We start from the raw sequence: 21,047 nt of genomic DNA on the forward strand, positions 1-21,047 counted from the left end.
TGATTAACTGATTGATTTCAGAATAAAAACATTTGAGTGCTTTAGTAATGCCCATATTGTCCCCATCTACAGGGGCAGTTGGACTTACACTACCGTTCAAAAGTTTGGGGTCACTTAGAAATTAAAAAACAAGGACATTTCTAAGTGACCCCAAACTTTTGAACGTTAGTATAGAAACCACTTTGTATAAGCCAACCTACTTTGTATTGATATTATGGCCAATAGAGCTGTGTGTGATCTAAAAGAGAAAAAAAACTGTTTCAGAACTTTTCCAGCCATCAACAATGCAATGTCATAAAGATATGGTCCAATATGCAGTATGTCTAAAATAAATCTGGCAACTTTTATACTGTTGATAAAACAATTCAAAAGACGTATGACTCCATTTTATTCGAGAGCACGATAGCAGTCAACTGCCCCAACACGGCATTTGAAAAATAAAAAGAAGCAGACAAATGTGATAAGTGATAAGAAAAGATGGAGCTGGATTGAGGCAAAGACGAGCTTAATTTCCCCTAGGACAATGTTGGACTCAATGTGCTAGATACTAGCAGAGAACCTCTATTTTACCCACTGTCCTACAACAGGGGGGTATGCAACTTATTAGTTGACCAAAGCAGTTTTTCAGACAGTTTGTCCACTGACTGGCCTTCCAAAACTGTGCCAGCAACTACCCTGTGGTGCCATTTTGACAAGGTAATCACAGGTGACGACTGAGCAGGCTTTACCATGTCCTCTGTCCTCTGTTTGACTCGTCTCTAAAGCCCCTGTAACACCTATTTAATGACTTACCTCTGAAAGATGGGACCCATTTATGTCATTCAATAGGTTAAAAGGAGGACGTCAGACACTCTTTATCCTCCAACAGACGCCTGCTGAGAGTCACTGTAAGGGATTTCTCTGCATTGTCTGTCTGTGGCATCTGAAGTGTGTGTGTGTGTGTGTGTGTGTGTGTGTGTGTGTGTGTGTGTGTGTGTGTGTGTGTGTGTGTGTGTGTGTGTGTGTGTGTGTGTGTGTGTGTGTGTGTGTGTGTGTGTGTGTGTGTGTGGTTTTTTGTGTGTGTGTGCAACTCACGTCACCCCTGGTGCCGGTCTGATGTTCATGGGCGGTGGTTGGTCCATTTTCTCTGGAGCGGTCGGCTGCTCGTTCTCCTTCTTGCACCTCTTGTAAGGGACAAGAAGTCAGACCGGACCCATCTGGACAAGAAGAAAAGGGGAAAGTGCAATGCTTGGTGAGCAACAACCGTGATTACTTTTTCATGACTTCTATGATTTATTTGCGTGAACTGTTGGACAGGTTGATTAGTTTCTGCACAAAAAAAGATTTGGAGTTCTATAAGAAATGCTTAGACGGCTGAATGTTCTGTTTCATGTGAGCACCAAGCTCAGCAAAGATTGCCTTTCCTGCAGATGGCAAAAGCAGCTGTGAAACAAAATGTATGCTGTGTTGTAGAAAACTATTTCCCTCCCTATCTTACAAACAATAAGCCAATGCCCCTGAGTCTGCCCTTTATGTCTGCCAGCCTAGAGATCTGTTATAGCCAGGACGTCAGGGAAAAACGTGGCAGACACACATGATTTGCTGTTGTTTGTCTACTTTCTGGCTGGATTGTCATAAATAAATTCTACTTACCATATTCATGTTTTCCCCTGCATATCCTTGGTACTGGTGAAAAAATATAACAGTGTGATGGGACAGAATGTGAAAGGTGAATTTCACAACAAAGCTTTTAGAAGTGATCATCAATATTTTCATGGCGTGGAAACCACACACTGCTGGTCTGTACCAAGTGGTCCTGTATGTTACACCTCTAACATCCTATCCCTTGAGCTTCACCTTGAGCTACCAGTATATTCAAAAGATATTCATTCACCGACATACTTGTCTCTGCAAAGTCAACTCGCTCATCGACGGGAGGTCGTCGCAGCAGGCCGCACAAGTACAGGAGGCAGCGTGGAGGATGCGCTCCTGAGAAATCAATCATGTCTCTGCATTCTAAACAATCAGGTGTACACTCCGCTCCTTATGTATTTGGACAGGGAAGTGAAAATGTTTCATTTGGCTCTATACCCCAGCATTTTGGATTTGAGATCTAATGTTTCATATGAGGCAATAGTGAAGAATGTCACCTTTAATTTGAAATGAAAGCACTTTACACTATATATCTTGTCCCCCCCATTTGGACAAAATGCAGTCCCTCTTTAAATGACGTTCAGCTTATAAAGGCTTCATATACTCTTCATAATGCCTTCATAACCACTACATAAATGTGTTACAAAGCATCTATAAACATATGTCATGGTTCATAAATGTGGCATAACTGTGTGACATACAGTAATCAACAATGTCAAATGTGACATACCCACTGTGTTGAATATGATATAAACGTGCTTCATGAAGGTGCTAAAGTATGGCACATGCTCTAAAGTCAAGTTAGTCACATTACACCTAATCTCATTCAGTTAGCTCTATCCGGAATCCTTGGGACATCCCTCCCCTAAACGCTAACCTTAACCCCTACGCTTAATCATAACCCTTACCAAATCCTAACCTAAACCATTGAAAATTGCAACATCAATGGGGTATGGATGTCCCGGGATCTCGAATAGCAAGGACCAATCTCGTTCCCAGACACTTCTGCCCAAATGTGCAGAAGGTCTGGTGAACCAACGCGTCAAACTTGGCCTTCGCTAGCCAATACAGAGTGCTTGGTGAATCTCCCGGCGCATTACTCATTGGCTTAAGCTACCAACCAATTATCTTCCACAACACTTTCCCCCATGTGTCTTGTATCGTATTTCTCTGGCGTCTTGGCAATAAAGAGATTGTGTTTGTAACTTATTGGGAGAGTTTTCCCCACAAGCGCGACACATCTACCACAGATTTTAAGAGTGTAGTCTTTCTTTTTTCAGTGGAGCCATTAGCTAGCTAGCTATGTCCTTTGCTAATTAGCTACCTGGAAGGTAGGGCCTGTTGTTTTTTCTCCCTTGAGGCCAGAGGGAATGGTTTCCACTAAACAGCACAACTATATTGTAAAAATTCATGAACAATTTGCTTTTTGATCTTAATTTAAGGTTAGGGTTAGGCATAAGGTTATCAGTGTGGTTAAGGTTAGGGTTAAGGTTAGGTTAAAAATAAAATGTTAAGGGCCTCCCGAGTGGCGCAGCAGTCTAAGGCACTGCATCACAGTGATTGAGGCGTCACTACAGACCAAAGGTTTGATCCCAGGCTGTGTCACAACCGGCCATGACCGGGAATCCCATAGGGCGTCGCACAATTGGCCCAGTGTCGTCTGGGTTAGGAGAGGGTTTGGCCGTGGGGTCTTTACTTGGCTCATTGCACTCTAGCAACTCCTTGTGGCGGGCCAGGCGCCTGCAGGCTGGTCGTCATTTGAACAGTGTTTCCTCTGACACATTGGTGCGGCTGGCTTGGGCAGCTGTTAAAGAGCGTGGTTTGGCGGGTCATGTTTCGGAGGACGCATGACTCACACTTCGCCTCTCCTGAGCCCGTTGGGGAGTTTCAGCAATGAGACAAGATCGCAATTGGATATCACGAAAAAGGGAGGTAAAATACGACAAAAATCTGGGAAAAAATGTGTGGCAATGGGCATGGTTTAGACATAATTCTGACTTTGTGGCTGTGTTAATGAGTGATGACCGGGGGAATGTTTTTGATAGCAAAGGAATATAAATGCAAAGATTTCAAAGATTTTACTGAGTTACAGTTCAATATAAGGAAATCAGTCAATTAAAATAAACTCATTAGGCCCTAATCTATGGATTTCACATGACTGGGAATACAGATGTTGGTCACTGATCCCTTTAAATAAAAGGTAGGGGTGTGGATCAGAAAACCTGTTGGTATCTGGTGTGACCACCATTTGCATCATGCAGCACGACACATCTCCGTCGCATAGAGTTAAGGATTAGGATTATCCCCTTTTTTTTCAATTTTTGCGTAAAATGACATACCCAAATCTAACTGCCTGTAGCTCAGGCCCTGAAGCAAGGATATGCATATTCTTGGTACCATTTGAAAGGAAACACTTTGACGTGTATGGAAGGAAACACTTTCAAATGAAAGGAATGTAGTAGTATATAACACAATAGATCTGGTAAAAGATAATACGAAGAAGGGGAAAAAAACGTTATTTTGTATTTTTTTTGTACCATCATCTTTAAAATACAAGAGAAAGGCCATCATGTATTATTCCAGCCCAGGTGCAATTTAGATTTTGGCTACTAGATGGCATCAGTCTATGTGCAAAGTTTTATACTGATCAAATGAACCATTGCATTTTTGTTCAAAATGTTGAATCAAGACTGCCCAAATGTGCCTAATTTGTTTATTAATAACTTCATGTTCAGAATTGTTCACTCTCCTCAAACAATAGCGTGGTATTCTTTCATTGTAATAGCTACTGTACATTGGACAGCGGAGTTAGATTAACAAGAATCTAAGCTTTCTGCCCTTATCAGATATGTCTATGTCCTGGGACATTTTCTTGTTACTTACAACCTCATGCTAATCGCATTAGCCTAAGTTAGCTCAACCGTCCCGTGGAAGGGACACCAATCCCGAATAAGTTTTAATCAGGTTGTTGATTGTGACCTGTGGAATGTTGTCCCACATTTTAGAGTGGCCTTTTATTGCCCCCAGCACAAGGTGCACCTGTGTAATGATCATGCAGTTTAAATCAGCTTCTTGATATGCCACACCTGTAAGGTGGATGGATTATCTTGGCAAAGGAGAAATGCTCACTGACAGGGATGTAAACCAATTTGTGCGCAAAAGTTGAGAGAAATAAGCTTTTTGTGCGAATGGAAAATTACTAGAATATTTTATTTCAGCTCCTGAAACATTGGACCAACACTTCACATGTTGCGTTTATAGTTTTGTTCAGTGTAGTTAATGCTAACTAGTCAGTTCAGTGTACTTTAGTGAGTAAAGTCAATCAAACCCATAGAATTCTATGGTCATTCAAAATCCAAATTTGAATGGTTAATATCCCAGGCTTATATGTGCTGTTTGCACAATTGCCATAGGACGGCGTTACACCAAGAAGTACTTACCTTGATGAACATAAGGAACATCAGGACATTCAAGTGATTTTCTTCTGGAACCAAGTTGCATGTTCCTCCGTACACAAATACGCACACAACAACATAACGATCCATACCGTACGGTGCTGTGCCCAGTCAGGTCTTTGACACATTCACCCCCAGATCAGCCACAAAATGTTGGCACCATTGTAACAGGTTGTAATCAAGCCCTGGTCTCCAGCATGGGAACAGAAGAATAATACCTGTACTGTAGGACTACTCCAAATCATCTTGGCTCTCATACACACACACGCAATAAATAAAGGTTAACTTGCTCGTTTTCGTTGCACAGTGGCACCAAAAGTTGGCATTTGATTTGCGAAGTCCATCACATGTGTGCTTACTGTGCTACAGAAACACTGCATGCACACTGAATTAAAGGGTAACTACACGAAAAAAAATCTTAGATTTTTCCCAGACCTCAAAAGTGGTACCCTGATGTGAACAAAGAAAATCAAAAAAATGGGGGAAAACAAGACCGAGAGAACTAAATTTGCTCTAAATATAACAGGTATTCTCGTGAAATGCTTACTTACAAGCCCTTAACCAACAATGCAGTTTTAAGAAAATAGAGTTAAGAAAATATTTACTAACTAAAGTAAAAAATAAAAAAAATTAGGTAACATCATAAAATAACAATAATGAGGCTATTTACAGGGGGTACTGGTACCGAGTCAATGTGCGGGGGTACAGGTTAGTTGTTTGTACATGCAGGTAGCGGTAAAGTGACTATGCATAGATAATAAACAGCGAGTAGCAGCCGTGTAAAAACAAAAGAGTGGGTGTCAATGCAAATATTCCGGGTGGTCATTTGCTTCATTGTTCAGCAGTCTTATGGCTTGTGGGTAGAGGCTGTTAAGGAGCCTTTTGGACCTAGACTTGGTGCTCTGGTACCTCTTGCCATGTGGTAGCAGAAAGAACAGTCTATGACTTGGGTGACTGGAGTCTTTGACAATTTTTGGGGCCTTCCTCTGACACTGGCTAGTATATAAGTCCTAGATTGCAGGAAGCTTGGCCCCAGTGATGTACTGGGCTGTACGCATTACCCTCTGTAGCGGCTTACAATCGGATGACGAGCAGTTGCAATCGGTCAGATGCAACCGGTCAGGGTGTTCTCGATGGTGTAGCTGTAAAACCTTTTGAGGATCTGGGGACCCATGCCAAGTCTTTGGATTCTCCTGAGGGGGAATAGGTGTTGTTGTGCCCTCTTCACCACTTTCTAGGTGTGTTTGGACCACGATATTAAGTTGTTGATGTGTACACCAAGGAACTTGAAACTCTTAACCCACTCCACTACAGCCCCGTTGATGTAAATGGGGGCATGTTCAGCCCTCCTTTTCCTGTAGTTCCTTGGTTGGACCATCCTAGAAATGTTTTAGAGGAATATATTATAAAATAACATATGCCATTTAGCAGATGCTTTTAATCCAAAGCAACTTAGTCATGCATGCATACCTTTTTATGTATGGGTGGTCCCGGGAATCAAACACACCATCCTGGTGTTGCAATTCTCTACCAAGATGCCTAACAAGTTTAGAAATGCTTTCTGAATCCTCAATTTAATATGATTTATTAAATCCCAAGATCTGTTCCTCAACACAATCCTGTCTCGGAGCTCTACGGACAATTCCTTCGACCTCATGGCTTGGTTTCTGCTCTGACATATACTGTCCGCTGTGGGACCTTAAATAGACAGGTGTGTGCCTTTCCAAATCATGTACAATCAGTTGAATTTACCACAGGTGGACTCCAATTAAGTTGTAGTAACATCTCAAGGATGATACACGGAAACAGGATGCAGCTGAGCTCAATTTCGAGTCTCATAGCAAAGGTTCTGAATACTTATGTAAATGTGATATTTCAGTATTAAAGTTTTTCTAAATTAGAAAAAAATCTAAAAAACAGTTTTTGCTTTTTCATTATGGGTTCATTATGGGGTAGTGTGTGAAGATTGATGAGGGAAAAAACAATTTAATCAATTTTAGAATTAGACTGTAACGTAACAACATTTTGAAAAAGTGAAGGTGTCTGAATACTTTCCAAATGCACTGCATAGACATTTACGTCATTTAGCAGACGCTCTTATCCAGAGCGACTTACAAATTGGAAAGTTCATACATATTCATCCTGGTCCCCCCGTGTGAATTGAACCCTGGTCCCCCCGTGGGAAATGAACCCACAACCCTGGCATTGCAAGCGCCATGCTCTACCAACTGAGCCACACGGGACCAGTAGTGTATTCAAGTAGTCAAATTGTGGTTTGGTCCCACATTTCTAGCACACAATGACTACATCAAGATTGTGTCTCTACACACTGGTTGGATGCATCGTTTTGGTTGAGTTTCTGATTATGTTTTGGTCAGATCTTTCTGAGATAGATGTATCTGAACACTTTAAATTAATCCTGATAATGCCAGGAATTAAACATGAAACTGCTCTAACTGTTTACACCCCTCCTTTTGGTGGAGAGAACATTACGCTGTTTGAATGCAAATGTTTTGCACTTCTACACATTTTCCCATGTGGCAGAGAGAACATGTTGCTGTTTTAAAGCTCATTTCCTGTAATTTGACACATTTGTCCGTGTCTTATGTGTGTTTATATTATACCAGGGTTTGAAGAGTTCCAAAAATAAAAAGAAGTGCCATCAGAGACTGTCACGACTGACAGACTGTGGGCTGAGTGGGCTGGCTTGCTCACCTGGATGAGGCACTGCAGTGGACGCCCTGCATAGCGGATGCTTCTCTTCCAATCCCTGCCGCTCGCCTGTCCTGACATGTCCTCAAATTCAATGGGCCTGTACCAGTGGAATGGACAGGCGGCAGAGACAAGACAAGCGAACATGGCAACAATTATTTAAATGGAGATAGGCATCATTCACCATAACCCATGTATTCTCAAGTTGAGTGAAGAATATATGGCTTCTTTCAGACAGCTTTTTTCAGCTGGGTTTCTTAAAAATAGTGAACTCCATAGCGGCGAACCTATCACCTCTTTCACCCCTATTCCCTGCCACTCCTCAACTTTGGCTAAAATCAAATCTGTGTTTACACTAATTTCTACTTCCAGTCGTGATGCTGCAATTACTGGTAATCAGAGTGGACACGGTCTCCAGCCAGGGCAGAGGAAAGTAATGGAGCCTAAACTGTCCTCATCTTTAAACCAAGAGCTCCACTTTGTGGCCACACCTACAGCTACATGAGACCAGTCTAATCTTGTACAGCATGCCGCTGGTGTTCATGGAGCACACTGGCAGCTCGATGTTGTACGCGAACGGGTCCCAGTTGTGCTTGGAGACATTTTTCCCATGCCCTAAGGTCATTGGAGTAGAGGGAGTCTGGGGGCCTGGGAATGACAAGATAATACACAACACTGAAGTTACCATGACAACTGATATTAATTTTTGTAACTGAGATTCCCCAGAGCATACCAGAGGTCATGGCGGCTGGAGCGTTCATCAGTCCTGTTGCGTTCACTATGCTCCCATGAGTGTGAACCACTGTCAGAGTGGCCTTCTGGGGATTGACACCATTGCCCATCTGTAGAGTGGTCCTGCCAGTCTGTCATGTGAGGGAGGAGCAGAAAGAAACATTACATTGCACAGTCTGTGCTGCTGGGGACGTTATGTGGCATATGGGTCTGGTTTTACATGGTCTGTTTCGTTTAAGATACAGTGGCTTGCGAAAGTATTCACCCCCTTGGCATTTTTCCTATTTTGTTGCCTTACAACCTGGAATTAAAATAGATTTTTTGGGTGGGGTTTGTATCATTGGATTTACACATCATGCCTACCACTTTGAAGATGCAAAATATTGTTTATTGTGAAACAAACAAGAAATAAGACACAAAAAAATTACTTGAGCGCGTATAACTATTCACCCCCACAAAGGCAATACTTTGTAGAGCCACCTTTTGCAGCAATTACAGCTGCAAGTCTCTTGGGGTATGTCTCTATAAGCTTGGCACATCTAGCCACTGGGATTTTTGCCCATTCCTTAAGGCAAAACTGCTCCAGCTCCTTCAAGTTTGATGGGTTCCGCTGGTGTACAGCAATCTTTAAGTCATACAACACATTCTCAATTGGATTGAGGTCTGGGCTTTGACTAGGCCATTCCAAGACATTTAAATGTTTCCCCTTAAACCACTCAAGTGTTGCTTTAGCAGTTTGCTTATGCTCATTGTATTAGATTAGTTTGGATCAAATAGCGAAGTTAGTTATTAAGATCAGCCTACAACTCAAATGTTTGACTATTTATATCATTGTTGTCAATCAGTGTCTCAAAGAACAGGCATTGAGATTATTTTCTCAGTGTTCTCCTGAGCCCACCCTGCATAGTTGAAGTCCCTTCTGACCTATTTATAGTGCTGACCCTCGCTACAATGTCATCTGTAACTCGACTCCATCTGTTTAGTCACAACATGTTGAATGTCAGTTGCCAGAGAGAAGCAGAGAACTTGGCTCTGCGATTCCCCTTCACTCTGTCACTAGACAGCCCAATGGAGTCTGCTGCGGCTGAACCAAGACCCACTGGGATCAGCAGCCTCTTGGGTGTCCCAGGGCTCATCACCTGGGACGGGGACGAGGCGATTGACGCGGAGGTGATCGGCGGCATCAGGCCCAGGTCCTCCCCTCTACCACGGAGAAGGAGCTCCAATGACTTAAAGGACTGTGAGCTCGAGCTGACGCCATCAAGCTCCAGGAGGGTGTCCTTTGCGGACGCCCTCGGCCAAAACCTGGTGAACGTGAAAGAGTTTGACTCGTGGGACATAACCATCCCGCTGAATTTCGACGCCCTTGAGGGAGAGAAAGAGGTAGAGGAATACTACTTGTCCTCCTTATACACTCCACCACCGTCCGAAGAAGCCATGGTCCTGAGAGTTCAGGAGCAGAAACTAGAGCTGGAGAGCATTAAGTTACTCCACAGGACTACGATACTGCGGGGCGTGGTCCGTGTTCTCAATGTCTCATTTGATAAGATGGTGTACATCCGCACCTCTCTGGATGCCTGGGCCACGCACTTTGACCTGCTGGCAGAGTACATACCAGGGTCCAGCAATGGAGACACTGACTGCTTCTCCTTCAAGCTCACCCTGGTGCCCCCCTTTGGGGAAAAGGGGGCCAGAGTGGACTTCTGTCTCCGGTATGAGACCCCTGTTGGAACTTTCTGGGCCAACAATAGTGACCGGAACTATGTGATGTTTTGTCACCAGAAAGTCAAAAAGCTGGAAGATAAAGCACAAAAATACAAAACCGAGCGTAGGAAAAGCATCCTGAAAGTCAACATGTGAGGATGATCAGATGAATCAAAACATGCTTGTTTTGATTGTGTGTAGATTGATGGAATGATTGAATGCTACAGCAGTACGTTTTCAGTACGGTCCAGTCGTGTCAAAACTATGATGCTTTCACATTGATAATGCCTCGCCTCAAAATACACTATTTTACATATATCTAGATATATTTGCTTCCTAAAAATAAGCCAACTTGCAGTTTATTATGAAATTATGATTTAACAGTAAATGTTGGACAACTGTTTTTGGGTCTTTTTTCCTGAGCTTTCATTTCATTTATTTACAGTCATGAATTTCCCTGTGATGAAAACTGGTCATCAACCAGTGATGAATCGTCAGGTAATCATTCATTGTACTAAATCATTAAAAAGTTAAATGACTCGTCCACACACTAAAATCAATTACATTAAATCATTAACTAATGTAAATTATGATTTTTCCTCTCTAGATGTAAACAAACATGGAGGAGAGATGACTAGTGTGAACATCTCTGAGTCTCAGTCAGGAGCACTCGAAGATGATCATCAGAAATTACTGGTGAGTAACACTTGCAGCATTTGGATTTCAGAACTTTTACAGATGAGTCACGTATCCAGGGTTTTCTTACAACATACGCTTTTGTGATACATAGCTTGGCATAGCATTTATGTACGATTTTCAAATGAGCCTTACTTGTTATTGTGGCCTTCAATGATGATTAATGCAAGGTTTAATTAAGTTTTTATGTAATCTACAGTAAATGGCATGGTAAAATGCCATGGTTAGGCTTAAAGCTGCAATATGTAACTTTTTGAGCGACCCACTAAATTCACATAGAACTGTGTGTTATAGATCTGTCATGCTCATTGAAAGCAAGTATGAGAAGCGTTCTATGTGCTCTATTTCTAAGTTTCGTTTTTGCGTCTTTTACTTTCGGTTTTGTATACCAGCTGAAAATACAATGTTTTTGGTTATGGAAAATATATTTCACAGCAGTTTAGATGGTACAATGATTCTCTACACTAAACTTGCTTATTTTGTCACATAAATTGAAATTAAGCAAACTATTAGAATTTTAGCAACCAGGAAATGGCGGAGTGATTTCTTTATAGGTCATCTTTAAACAGCTTGGGCTGACCTCAGAAACAGGAGACAGTGAACCCTGTTGCTCTTTCTCAATATGGCATGTGATCACTGATGTCCGAGCCCTGGTAATCACTACTTTAACATACTGTGCTAGTTGCATCTTTATGACACTTGAGTCAAATGCCAAGTATTTATATATATTCCATGACAGGAGCTTAGAGAGGTCTTACATGGTCACATGAGTGACTAAGCAACACATTGCAATGGTTACATTACAAACTCAAACATTCAAATGTTACTGGCCAGAGGCCAGTGCTCATGTGAGATTTGGTTTGGGGTGCCAAAATTAAATGTCTAAAAATATATTTTGGCTTGGTCATGAGCAATATTTAATCTGAACCTGCCAATCTAAATGTCATCATCCCCAAACAAGCCTAACCATTGAGGAGGCATTGTGTGAGAAAGCGATATTGAATCTATCCTTCTTGCTGTTTGACAGATTGAGAGCAGCCAGAACTCCAGCCGGAGAAACCGACGAAAGACAGCACGATTGGTGAAGGTGCAGGACTGCTTCATCCAGAGAGATTCTCTGGCTACGTGCAACAAATTGTCTCCTGGTCTCAGGGACAGCACGTCTTGTGAGGAGTCAGTGAAACATGAGAACATAGACTCAATGGTCAGCTCAGCCCCATCCGAGCTGGGAGAGGAACTTGCCTCACCAATCCCTAGCAACAAGTCAGATTTAACTGATCAACCCGCTGCTCTGAGCCAAAATGGTGATACGTCTGTTTCTAAAGTGGAGGGAAGTGCTCTGATGCAGATGGAACCGGAGAAGGGTGGATCTGCCATCAGCACAGAAGGAACACATTCAGATAACACTGTAAGGTTGGGGAACAGCACAGCAGGCTTAGTCCCTGGCAGCCAGACCAATAGCTTTACGTTTGGAAATGTTGTGGCCCCACTATACTGTCAGGTATTTGGTAGAGTGGCGAGTGAGAGCCAGAGCTCAACCGATATTGGGAATCGAACAAGGGGGACATTGCATGGAAGGGATTCAACAGGCTGTACAGTCCAGAGTTACGTAGAAGCTCACTCCCGTGTTTCAGCTGATACCCACGGGACACCTGAAGAAAAGCCTGTAGATCAACAGCAATATCTTGAATCAAACCAAGGACATTTCATCTCTGGATTAAGTGCAGAAAAAAAGTCTGAACTTGAACCTCTGTCAGAAGAGGCAGGAGGTTTTCCCAGGGCTCACACTGCCGTACACACTGCTGCTGCTCTCAGGGCACAAATCCCCAATGAGGACTCAGGCCTCCAGGGGCCTGAAGAGAACATTCTGCCTCCCCAGTCCCAGATCCACCAGGACAGCACGTTTTTCCAGACACAAACCCCATTACCAAACACAACACTTTCACAAACTCCTCCAGACACAACACTTTCACAAACTCCTCCAGACACAACACTTTCCCAAACACAAACCTCGATAGACACAACACAAGGTAGTCTCTTACAGTCACAAACTGAAATGGGGTCAACACATGTCTCTGCTGAAATGACTTTGCAGGGGGCCAGTGGTGGATATGAGAGACCTGATGAGTCAGAGGAAATGGAGAACCCTTCCTCAGCCAACACTGATGAATGGTCAACAGGCACATTCACAGAATTAGTAGGCACATATATAGCCATGCTAGAGCCTGTGTATGCTGACCTAAAAGTTTTCACTTCAACAACAAAGGTGGAGGAAAAGATCCCCGCTGAGCACCAAAACTTAGCTGTGACCTGTACGGACACACTGGAGGAAGAAACCAGTGGGACAATGTTAAAAGAGGATCCCATTGTCATTACGGAATGGACATCATTGGAGAAGTTGATGAGAAAACAAACAGATCAAGTGAAGGGTGACCTATCATTTGAAGTGTCAAACACCTTTTGTAATGAAGAAAACAGGCATTCTATTGACAGTAAGGATTATAGTGAGGAAGAAGGCGCGATGACAAACTATGTGAGGGATGATTATGATAAAGACACTGACAAGGTCCCAATGTCCAAAGAAGAAGATATTCATAAGGAAGATGACCCTGTAATTATGAAAAATAAGGAGGATTTAGTTCCTACAGAGAACGAGAAAGGTCCAAGTGATGGACAACCACTGCTAAAGAACAATATAATAGAAAAAGACTGGGAGGGGACTCTGGAAGAAGAAGAGGAGGAGATGATGGGGGAATATGTGGAAGAGGGCGAATGGGAAGAAGAGAAAGGAGTTGTGCGAGAGGTAGAAGTGGAGATGATGGCTGGGGAAAAGGAATTGGAGGAGGTAGGGGAGATGGAGGCAACAAAGGAGGAAGTGGGAAAGGAGGTGACCAAGGAGGAGTTGGCAGTAGAAGAGGTGGATAAGGATAAAGAAGAAATTATGTTATGGGAAAAGATACAAGGAAGGGTGGAGGAAGAGCTGGTGAAAGGCGAGGAGGAAATAGAGAAAGAAATGGAGGATGAGATGGTTGTTGAAGAAGAGCTGGAGGAATTAGAAGAGGGGGATGTGAAATGGATAGAGTGGGAGGAAGAGGAGATTGTAGAGGAAGAGAAGGAGGAGGAAGCAGAGAAAGACAAAGTAGATGTAGAATTACTAGATGATCAAAATGAATTGGTGGATGAGTTAAGCAACCCAATGGACAATACTTGTGAGGGTAAGGGTAAAGGGGGTGAGAGCACGAATGTAAATGTTGCAGAAAAATCAGGCCCAGAAGAAAATACATTAAAGACGGATGAAGTGTCAAATCTTTGCTACAATGACGTAACGCTGGACACCAATCATCTTGGAGGAGAGGAAATGGATTCCATCAAAGGAGACGGGGAATCCTACATTCAAACAGATGAACCTGCCAGTGAGAAAGAAGGTGAAGGTGGGGCTGAAACAGACAACGCGTCCACAGAGTCCCTGTCAGATGATGAGATGGAGCTGTACATGCACAGTCTGAGGGCTGCACAGAAGCAGCGAAACAAGGACTTGAGTCTTGGGAAACGGCCCTCAATAAGTAGAAGAGGCAGCAGGCTGTCCATGCCATCCATCAGTGAGTCTGTGGATGAGGCAAGCAACCTGGAAGATCAGCCAGACACAGAGACTGAGGAGCATCAGTCTACAAGTACAGTGCCCGTTGTGGAGGGAGGGCAGGATAGCACCAGGAGCAATGTCATGTGGTGGAGAGAAACATTTTCTTGGCATAATCTCTCAAAAACACTGTTATACACCGTCCTGTTTGTGGTGTTTTTTTTTGCTGCTTACCATTATGACTTTATGGCCTGTTTCAGTCTTTACTTGTTATCTGTGATCTGGCTGGTTTGTCAGGGGGAGAAACAACCGATGAAAGGAAATAGTAGAATAGGTTGAGACCTGTGAAAATATATTTCAGTGTTTATGAAGTGCTCCACAATTAAGTTGAATTATTTTTCATTACGCCTCATCTGAGAATACATGAACTCGCAAATGTAGATGTAAAATGTATAAAATGATTGGTGTGTAGCATACTGCAAAGAGTATAATGTAAATGTACGTTAAAGTTAGTAAAATTCCATCAAGAAATACTGTGTGTATATATATACTGTATATATATATATATTTCAGAACATTCTTATTAAAATTATATTAACAGGCGAGGATGTTAATTACTCTACGTCGCTATTCTCTTATGAGCGTCACCTAGTTCAAGGCAGACCCTTTTTCAGTTCAATGGAGCACACAATAATATTATTTTTTTAATAGAATGTTATGTGCCTTTTCTACACATTGGCCATACTATTGATGCATCTTGACAGCATGTATGTTATTTGAACACATTAGTTCAAAGCCTTGCGTTCAAATAACACACCAGATACAAGGCTGTGGACCATTGCTTCGATGAATTATTGATAATAACTACTTTTATTGCATTATTGTATTTGGTGTAAATTAAACTGATTTTAAAACAGTCTAAATTAGATTTATTTTGTACCAGATGCCTCCAGATTCATAATATCAATTTACAGTATGTTATTACTTTGTTATTTAATAAATAAATATGGTTAACAAAATATTATGTCTATGAATCTCTTTTCTGATAATAGTAGTAGAAGAAAAAAAATGTAATTTCCTGCAATCTTTCAACAAATAATATAATTGACCACATGCGTATTTACAGTACCCCTGGGACACATTTCAAAAACATGTAGACATTTCCCACAATGTCAAGCATACTGCATGCAGAACTTTTGTGATGAAGCAGGGGCGGACTGGGACCATAAATCTTCCCAAGCATTTCTGACACACTGGGGTCAAATGGGCCAGTTCACTAAACTATTTTGGGTCGGTGTACATGAAATGGGACTGAATCTGTGTCAGAAATAGCACCCTATTCCCTATATAGTGCAATACTTTTGACCAGGGCCCATAGGGCTCTAGTCAAAAGTAGTGCATTACATAGTGAATAGGGTGCCATTTCGGACACAGATTCAGTCTGACCCAGATTTGGGAGGTATAAGCAGTCACCATCAGCCCATTAGTCAAATGATGATCATTCTGCACCAAAATCATAATAACATTTTTTAATAACAGGGCCATTTTATGTGATTTTTTACAAAAAAGCCCACTGGCCTAAAGATGGACCGGCCCACCGTCCGTTTCTGTGATGAAGACATCTCATGCCTTATTCTTACTGTGGGACTCCATCCATCACACCACTGACCTTTAGGAGGTGAACTCTACATGGCACCACTGGAGGTTGTCAAGCAGTAGTGAGTGTGGTTGTAATTTTAGCAGATGTATTTGATTTCAATTCGCTCCCATCCAGGCTTGTTAGGACTTTGTGATGACACATCTGTTTCCTGTACTCTGATGCATTACTGTTAGATTCATTAGATACTGTATAGGGCTCATACAATACAACTTTATTGTCCATGTTAGAGCAAACAACAGATATTTGTCTTCTGCTTCGTTCTCTTGGTAAATAAACATGGCAGAAGTTATGAAAGGGGTGTAAACCTAATAGTAAGATTACAACACAATCATGGGTCAATGTTGATGTATGGTTGATTGGGAAAACAGAAAGTGTAGAAACCATAGTCCACTTCTTACCGCATATCAGCTTGAGACAGTTTGAATCTGTTCTTATGTCAAGACAATGCTGTGTATATTAGTCTTTCTGGTGTGTTGAAATGGTTTTATTAATATACAATATAAACCTAACTGAATGTAACTGAATTCAATCTCTTTGTCTCTATCTGACTCATGCTTTCAGAAAGTATGGAAGGCCGTTTTCCAAGACGCAGATTTTCTTTTTCCAAATAGAGTGGGATGACAGAACATAAGACGCAGCCTAGTGCGCGTACTGTATATTCCCTATAGCGTCACAGTGCAACAGCCAATCTGGACAAGCAGGTCTCTCTTCACACACTGTACAAAATGTAATGTCTCTATCAAACCAAGTGCAGTTATTCACCTTATGATTTATGTAGCTAACTTCACCAAACATCAAAGACTCTCCCATCAATCACCAATATGATTAAATAGGTGGTCAATACCATAAGCTTGTACTCAATTCGAGTAACTTGATAGCTAGTGCCTTGGGGTGTCTTTGAACTTTAGCTGTTGGCTGTGGTCGGGGTAGTACAGCTGCAACCGCTTGTCAGGGGCTTTCGGGAGCGTCCTGTGTGAGGATTATCACACCCTTTAGCTGTGCAAAATAACATGTGGACATTTTTAGCCACAGAGAGACACAATTACATTCTTAAAAGGGCAGACACGCAGAGTGCCTCTTCTATCTGTGTAAAGAGAAATAAGGGCATGTTCAGCTAACATGGCAAATCATATTTTCCTTAATATCTTAAATTCTCATCTACAGGTTTTAAAGGTGGATGTAGTTGTGTCCATCAGCTACATTTGAGCAATGTCAGGATATTATGCAACACGAGTTCCATGAGAGCCATGTGGCTGAAGTGGCTGTGTACGTCTGAGGGTGAGGTGTGACACTGGAGTGACATTAGAGCCGTGCGTCATGATTACGAGCGTCATGCGCCATCAGCCAGGGCAAGGTGATGATTTCACATTCATCCACAGCTGTTTCACTGAGACTCGTCATGGTGATAATACGTCATCAACACAAATGTGCTGAAGATCCTTTTCTTGTTCCCTATCGCATGATGATGACTGATGGAACGTTCTGTGATTATTAGGATCTTTCTGTAAGTGTCTATCTGGTTCACTTTCTTACTGCTTGCTAACAAGTGCAGGGCCAAAAAACATGTGACTCGTTACTTTCTGTGCCAGTACACATTAGCAGTCTATAACAATCAATGCTCAAAATACAAAACGCAATTATTTTGTGACACCATGGGTTATTCACTGGGTCATTCTTTAAGGCATTTGGGCATGGAATTAGAGGGGGAATTAATTTAGTTTTATTCATCTATATAATATATTGAATACTTTTGCATACTTTCTAGCATTCAAAATAAGACTTCGATACAGTATCTCTAAATCCCAAGAATATGTCAAACTCTACTCATCGCTACTGGGACAAGCAATTTGCTTTACTTTAATCACGTTTTAAAGTATAGAGGACTTGCATTATGTTTTACATTAATTAACAGTTCAATATAATCAAAAACATGTATGATGAATAACTATTGGTCATTTTAAGTGTTTTTCATGGTTGTAAAGCTGAGGGGCACAAATGTCACCGTAATTCAAAAACGACCCCAAGGCTAATTGCTGTTTACACAATGGCTCGCAGAAACACTTTAACCATAATAATTAAGTTATGACGCAAACACATGATGCTCAGTGTGTGTAAAGGTCCTCACATGCTGCTGCCTATGATGTCAAAATGTGGTCACCATGGTGGAATGGGACATGACACTCCACTCTATCAAGCAGTTGTTTACATACATCAGAAGGGTGTGTCAGGATCTGTCTGAAATGGCACCCTATTCACTATATAGTGCACTACTTCTGACTAGAGCCCTATGGGTCCTGGTCAAAAGTATTGCACTATGTAGGGAATAGGGTGCCATTTCGGACACAGATTCAGCCTGACCCAGATTCGGGAGGTATCTGCAGTCACCATCATGTGTTAGTTATTTTTAGGACACCACACAAGTTATTATTCACCCAGGGATTTGAAGGAGAATTTACAGTTTACAATTGATTTATAACAGAGGCCAACTGGTTTAATTGTATCAATTTGTGCACATGCAGATTATATCTACACCAAAGTCAAAATCAATCCCACGTAATGCAATATTACAAGACTAATGAAAATGGTGACAGTATTTTAGAATAAGCAGCATGGCTATTGCCTATATCACCTTTGATAAAATGGCTTAATAGTTGTCACGCCCTGGCCTTAGTTATCTTTGTTTTCTTTATTATTTTAGTTAGGTCAGGGTGTGACATGGGGGATGTTTGTGTGTTTTTGTCTAGTCGAGGGTGTTTGTAGTGTCTAGGGGTTTTGGTAGAGTTTATGGGGTTGTGTTCAGTGTAGGTGTCTAGGTATGTCTATGGTTGCCTGAGTGGTTCTCAATCAGAGACAGCTGTCTATCATTGTCTCTGATTGGGAGCCATATTTAAGGCAGCCATAGGCATTAGACAGGTTGTGGGTAATTGTCTATGTGATGTTGCATGTTTGCACTCAGTGTTATAGCAGTCACGTTCGTTTTGTTATTTTGTATAGTTTGTCAGTGTTCGTCGTTTTGTCTTCTTTAAAATAAATAAATCATGTATTCTCCACAAGCTGCGTCTTGGTCCGATCCATGCTCCTCCTCAGATGAGGAGGAGAACAACCCTGACAAAATTACCCACCAACCAAGGACCAAGCAGCGTGGTAAACGGCAGGAGAGGCAGCAGCAGCAGCAGGAGAGGCTGCACTATTTGGAGGAATGGACATGGGAGGACGAATTAGACGGCAAAGGACCCTGGGCAGAGCCAGGGGAATATCGCCGCCCCAAAGAAGAGCTGGAGGCAGCAAAGGCGGAGAGGCGCTATTATGAGGCGCTAGCACGGCAGAGCGGCTGGAGGCCCGAGAGGCAGCCCCAAAAATTTCTGGGGGGGGCACACGGGGAGTGTGGCAGAGTCAGGAGTCAGACCTGAGCCAACTCCCCCTGCTTACCGTAAGGAGCCGGTCAGGGCGGAATTGGAGGTGAGCGATGCAGAGACAGTGAAGGAGTTAATGGGGAAATTGGAGGAAAGAGTTATGAGGGAGGTGCTGGTTTGGTGCATGAGGCACGACATCCGCCCGACTGAACGTGTCGGGGAGTTGATGTCACCGGGGACAGCTCTCCATACTCGTCCTGAGGTGCGTGCTAGCCGTCTGGTTAAGACTATGCCAGCCTCACACACCAGGCCTCCTGTGCGCCTCCCTAGCCCTGCACGTCATCTGCCAGCTCGGCGCTACAGCTCTCCCAGCCGTGCTTCCAGTGGAGAGGGGGCGTCGTACCGGGCAGGCACCGTGTTATGCGATGGAGCGCACGGTGTTCCCGGTGCGTGTGCTTAGCCTGGTGCGCAACATCCCAGCTGCCGGGCTAGGGTGAAGATCCAGCCAGGGCGGATGGTGACAGCCCTGCTCTCAAGATCTCCAGTGCGCTTTCACGGTCCGGTCTACCCAGTGCCACCTCCACGCACCAGCCCTCCGGTGGCAGCCCCCCGCACCAGGCTGTCTCTCCGTCTCATCGCTACAGAGTCTCCCGCCTGTCCGGCGCTGCCAGAGCTTCAGCCCCTCAGTCCAGAGGCGCCAGAGCCAATCTGCACAGAGCTGTCTGAGCTGTCTGCCTGCCCAGCGCCGTCTGAGCTGCCTGCCCAGCTCCGTCTGAGCTGCCTGCCTGCCTGCCCAGCGCCGTCTGAGCCGCCTGCCTGCCCAGCGCTGTCTGAGCCGCCTGCCTCCCCAGCGCCGTCAGAGCCGCCCGTCTGTCCCGAGCCGTCAGAGCCGCCCGTCTGTCCCGAGCCGTCAGAGCCGCCCGTCTGTCCCGAGCGTCAGAGCCGCCCGTCTGTCCCGAATCGCCAGAGCCGCCCGTCTGTCCCGAGCCGTCAGAACTGCCCGTCTGTCCCGAGCCGTCAGAGCCGCCCGTCTGTCCCGAGCCGCCCGTCTCTCCTGAGCCGTCGGAGCCGCCCGTCTGTCCCGAGCCGTCGGAGCCGCCCGTCTGTCCCGAGCCGTCGGAGCCGCCCGTCTGTCCCGAGCCGCCCGTCTGTCCCGAGCCGCCGGAGCCACCCGCCAGCCATGACCAGCCGGAGCCGCGCGCCAGCCATGACCAGCCGGAGCCGCCCGCCAGCCATGACCAGCCGGAGCCGCCGGCCAGCCATGACCAGCCGGAGCCGCCGGCCAGCCATGACCAGCCGGAGCCGGCGGCCAGCCATGACCAGCCAGAGCCGTCGGCCAGTCCGGAGCTGCCCCTCAGTCCGGAGCTGCCCCTCAGTCCAGTGCTGCCCCTCAGTCCGGTGCTGCTTTATAATACATTTGATTGATTGATTACGTCATCATGCACAGCGTTTTATCCACAACAAGTACATTTTATGGAAACACATATCTGGTGGGAAAATGCGATTTTTTTATATTTGCCTGAAAC

The 21,047-nt window shown here is 43.7% G+C and overlaps 2 protein-coding genes across 2 annotated transcripts; one reads left to right on the top strand and one right to left on the bottom strand.

The window, feature by feature from the left end:
• Positions 1-6,472: 6,472 nt before the first annotated feature.
• On the bottom strand, positions 6,473-8,657 carry LOC129862710 (deformed epidermal autoregulatory factor 1 homolog). Its single transcript, XM_055934610.1, has 2 exons — positions 8,533-8,657; positions 6,473-8,447 (listed from the first exon to the last, which is right to left on the bottom strand). Exons 1-2 carry the CDS (start codon positions 8,639-8,641, stop codon positions 8,260-8,262), a joined length of 297 nt encoding a protein of 98 aa, XP_055790585.1. The 5' UTR covers positions 8,642-8,657; the 3' UTR covers positions 6,473-8,259.
• An 864-nt stretch (positions 8,658-9,521) lies between these two features.
• LOC129862708 (uncharacterized) lies at positions 9,522-15,508 on the top strand. The gene is made up of 4 exons (XM_055934608.1): positions 9,522-10,387; positions 10,681-10,733; positions 10,843-10,931; positions 11,959-15,508. The coding sequence occupies exons 1-4, from the start codon at positions 9,522-9,524 to the stop codon at positions 14,845-14,847; spliced, it is 3,897 nt and encodes a 1,298-aa protein (XP_055790583.1). The 3' UTR covers positions 14,848-15,508.
• Positions 15,509-21,047: the final 5,539 nt, after the last annotated feature.

The sequence above is a fragment of the Salvelinus fontinalis genome, chromosome 9 (assembly GCF_029448725.1).
Source record: "Salvelinus fontinalis isolate EN_2023a chromosome 9, ASM2944872v1, whole genome shotgun sequence".
Taxonomy (NCBI): Eukaryota; Metazoa; Chordata; class Actinopteri; order Salmoniformes; family Salmonidae; genus Salvelinus; species Salvelinus fontinalis.

What these genes read in the sequence shown, in the direction of transcription:
- LOC129862710 (XM_055934610.1), bottom strand. Translation starts at nt 8,641, where the DNA reads ATGGGCAATGGTGTCAATCCCCAGAAGGCCACTCTGACAGTGGTTCAC. An exon ending in TCCAGCCGCCATGACCTCTG is followed by an intron (nt 8,448 to 8,532) that starts GTATGCTCTGGG and finishes TGTCATTCCCAG; the next exon opens with GCCCCCAGACTCCCTCTACT.
- LOC129862708 (XM_055934608.1), top strand. Translation starts at nt 9,522, where the DNA reads ATGTTGAATGTCAGTTGCCAGAGAGAAGCAGAGAACTTGGCTCTGCGA. An exon ending in AGCATCCTGAAAGTCAACAT is followed by an intron (nt 10,388 to 10,680) that starts GTGAGGATGATC and finishes ATTTATTTACAG; the next exon opens with TCATGAATTTCCCTGTGATG. An exon ending in ATGATCATCAGAAATTACTG is followed by an intron (nt 10,932 to 11,958) that starts GTGAGTAACACT and finishes GCTGTTTGACAG; the next exon opens with ATTGAGAGCAGCCAGAACTC.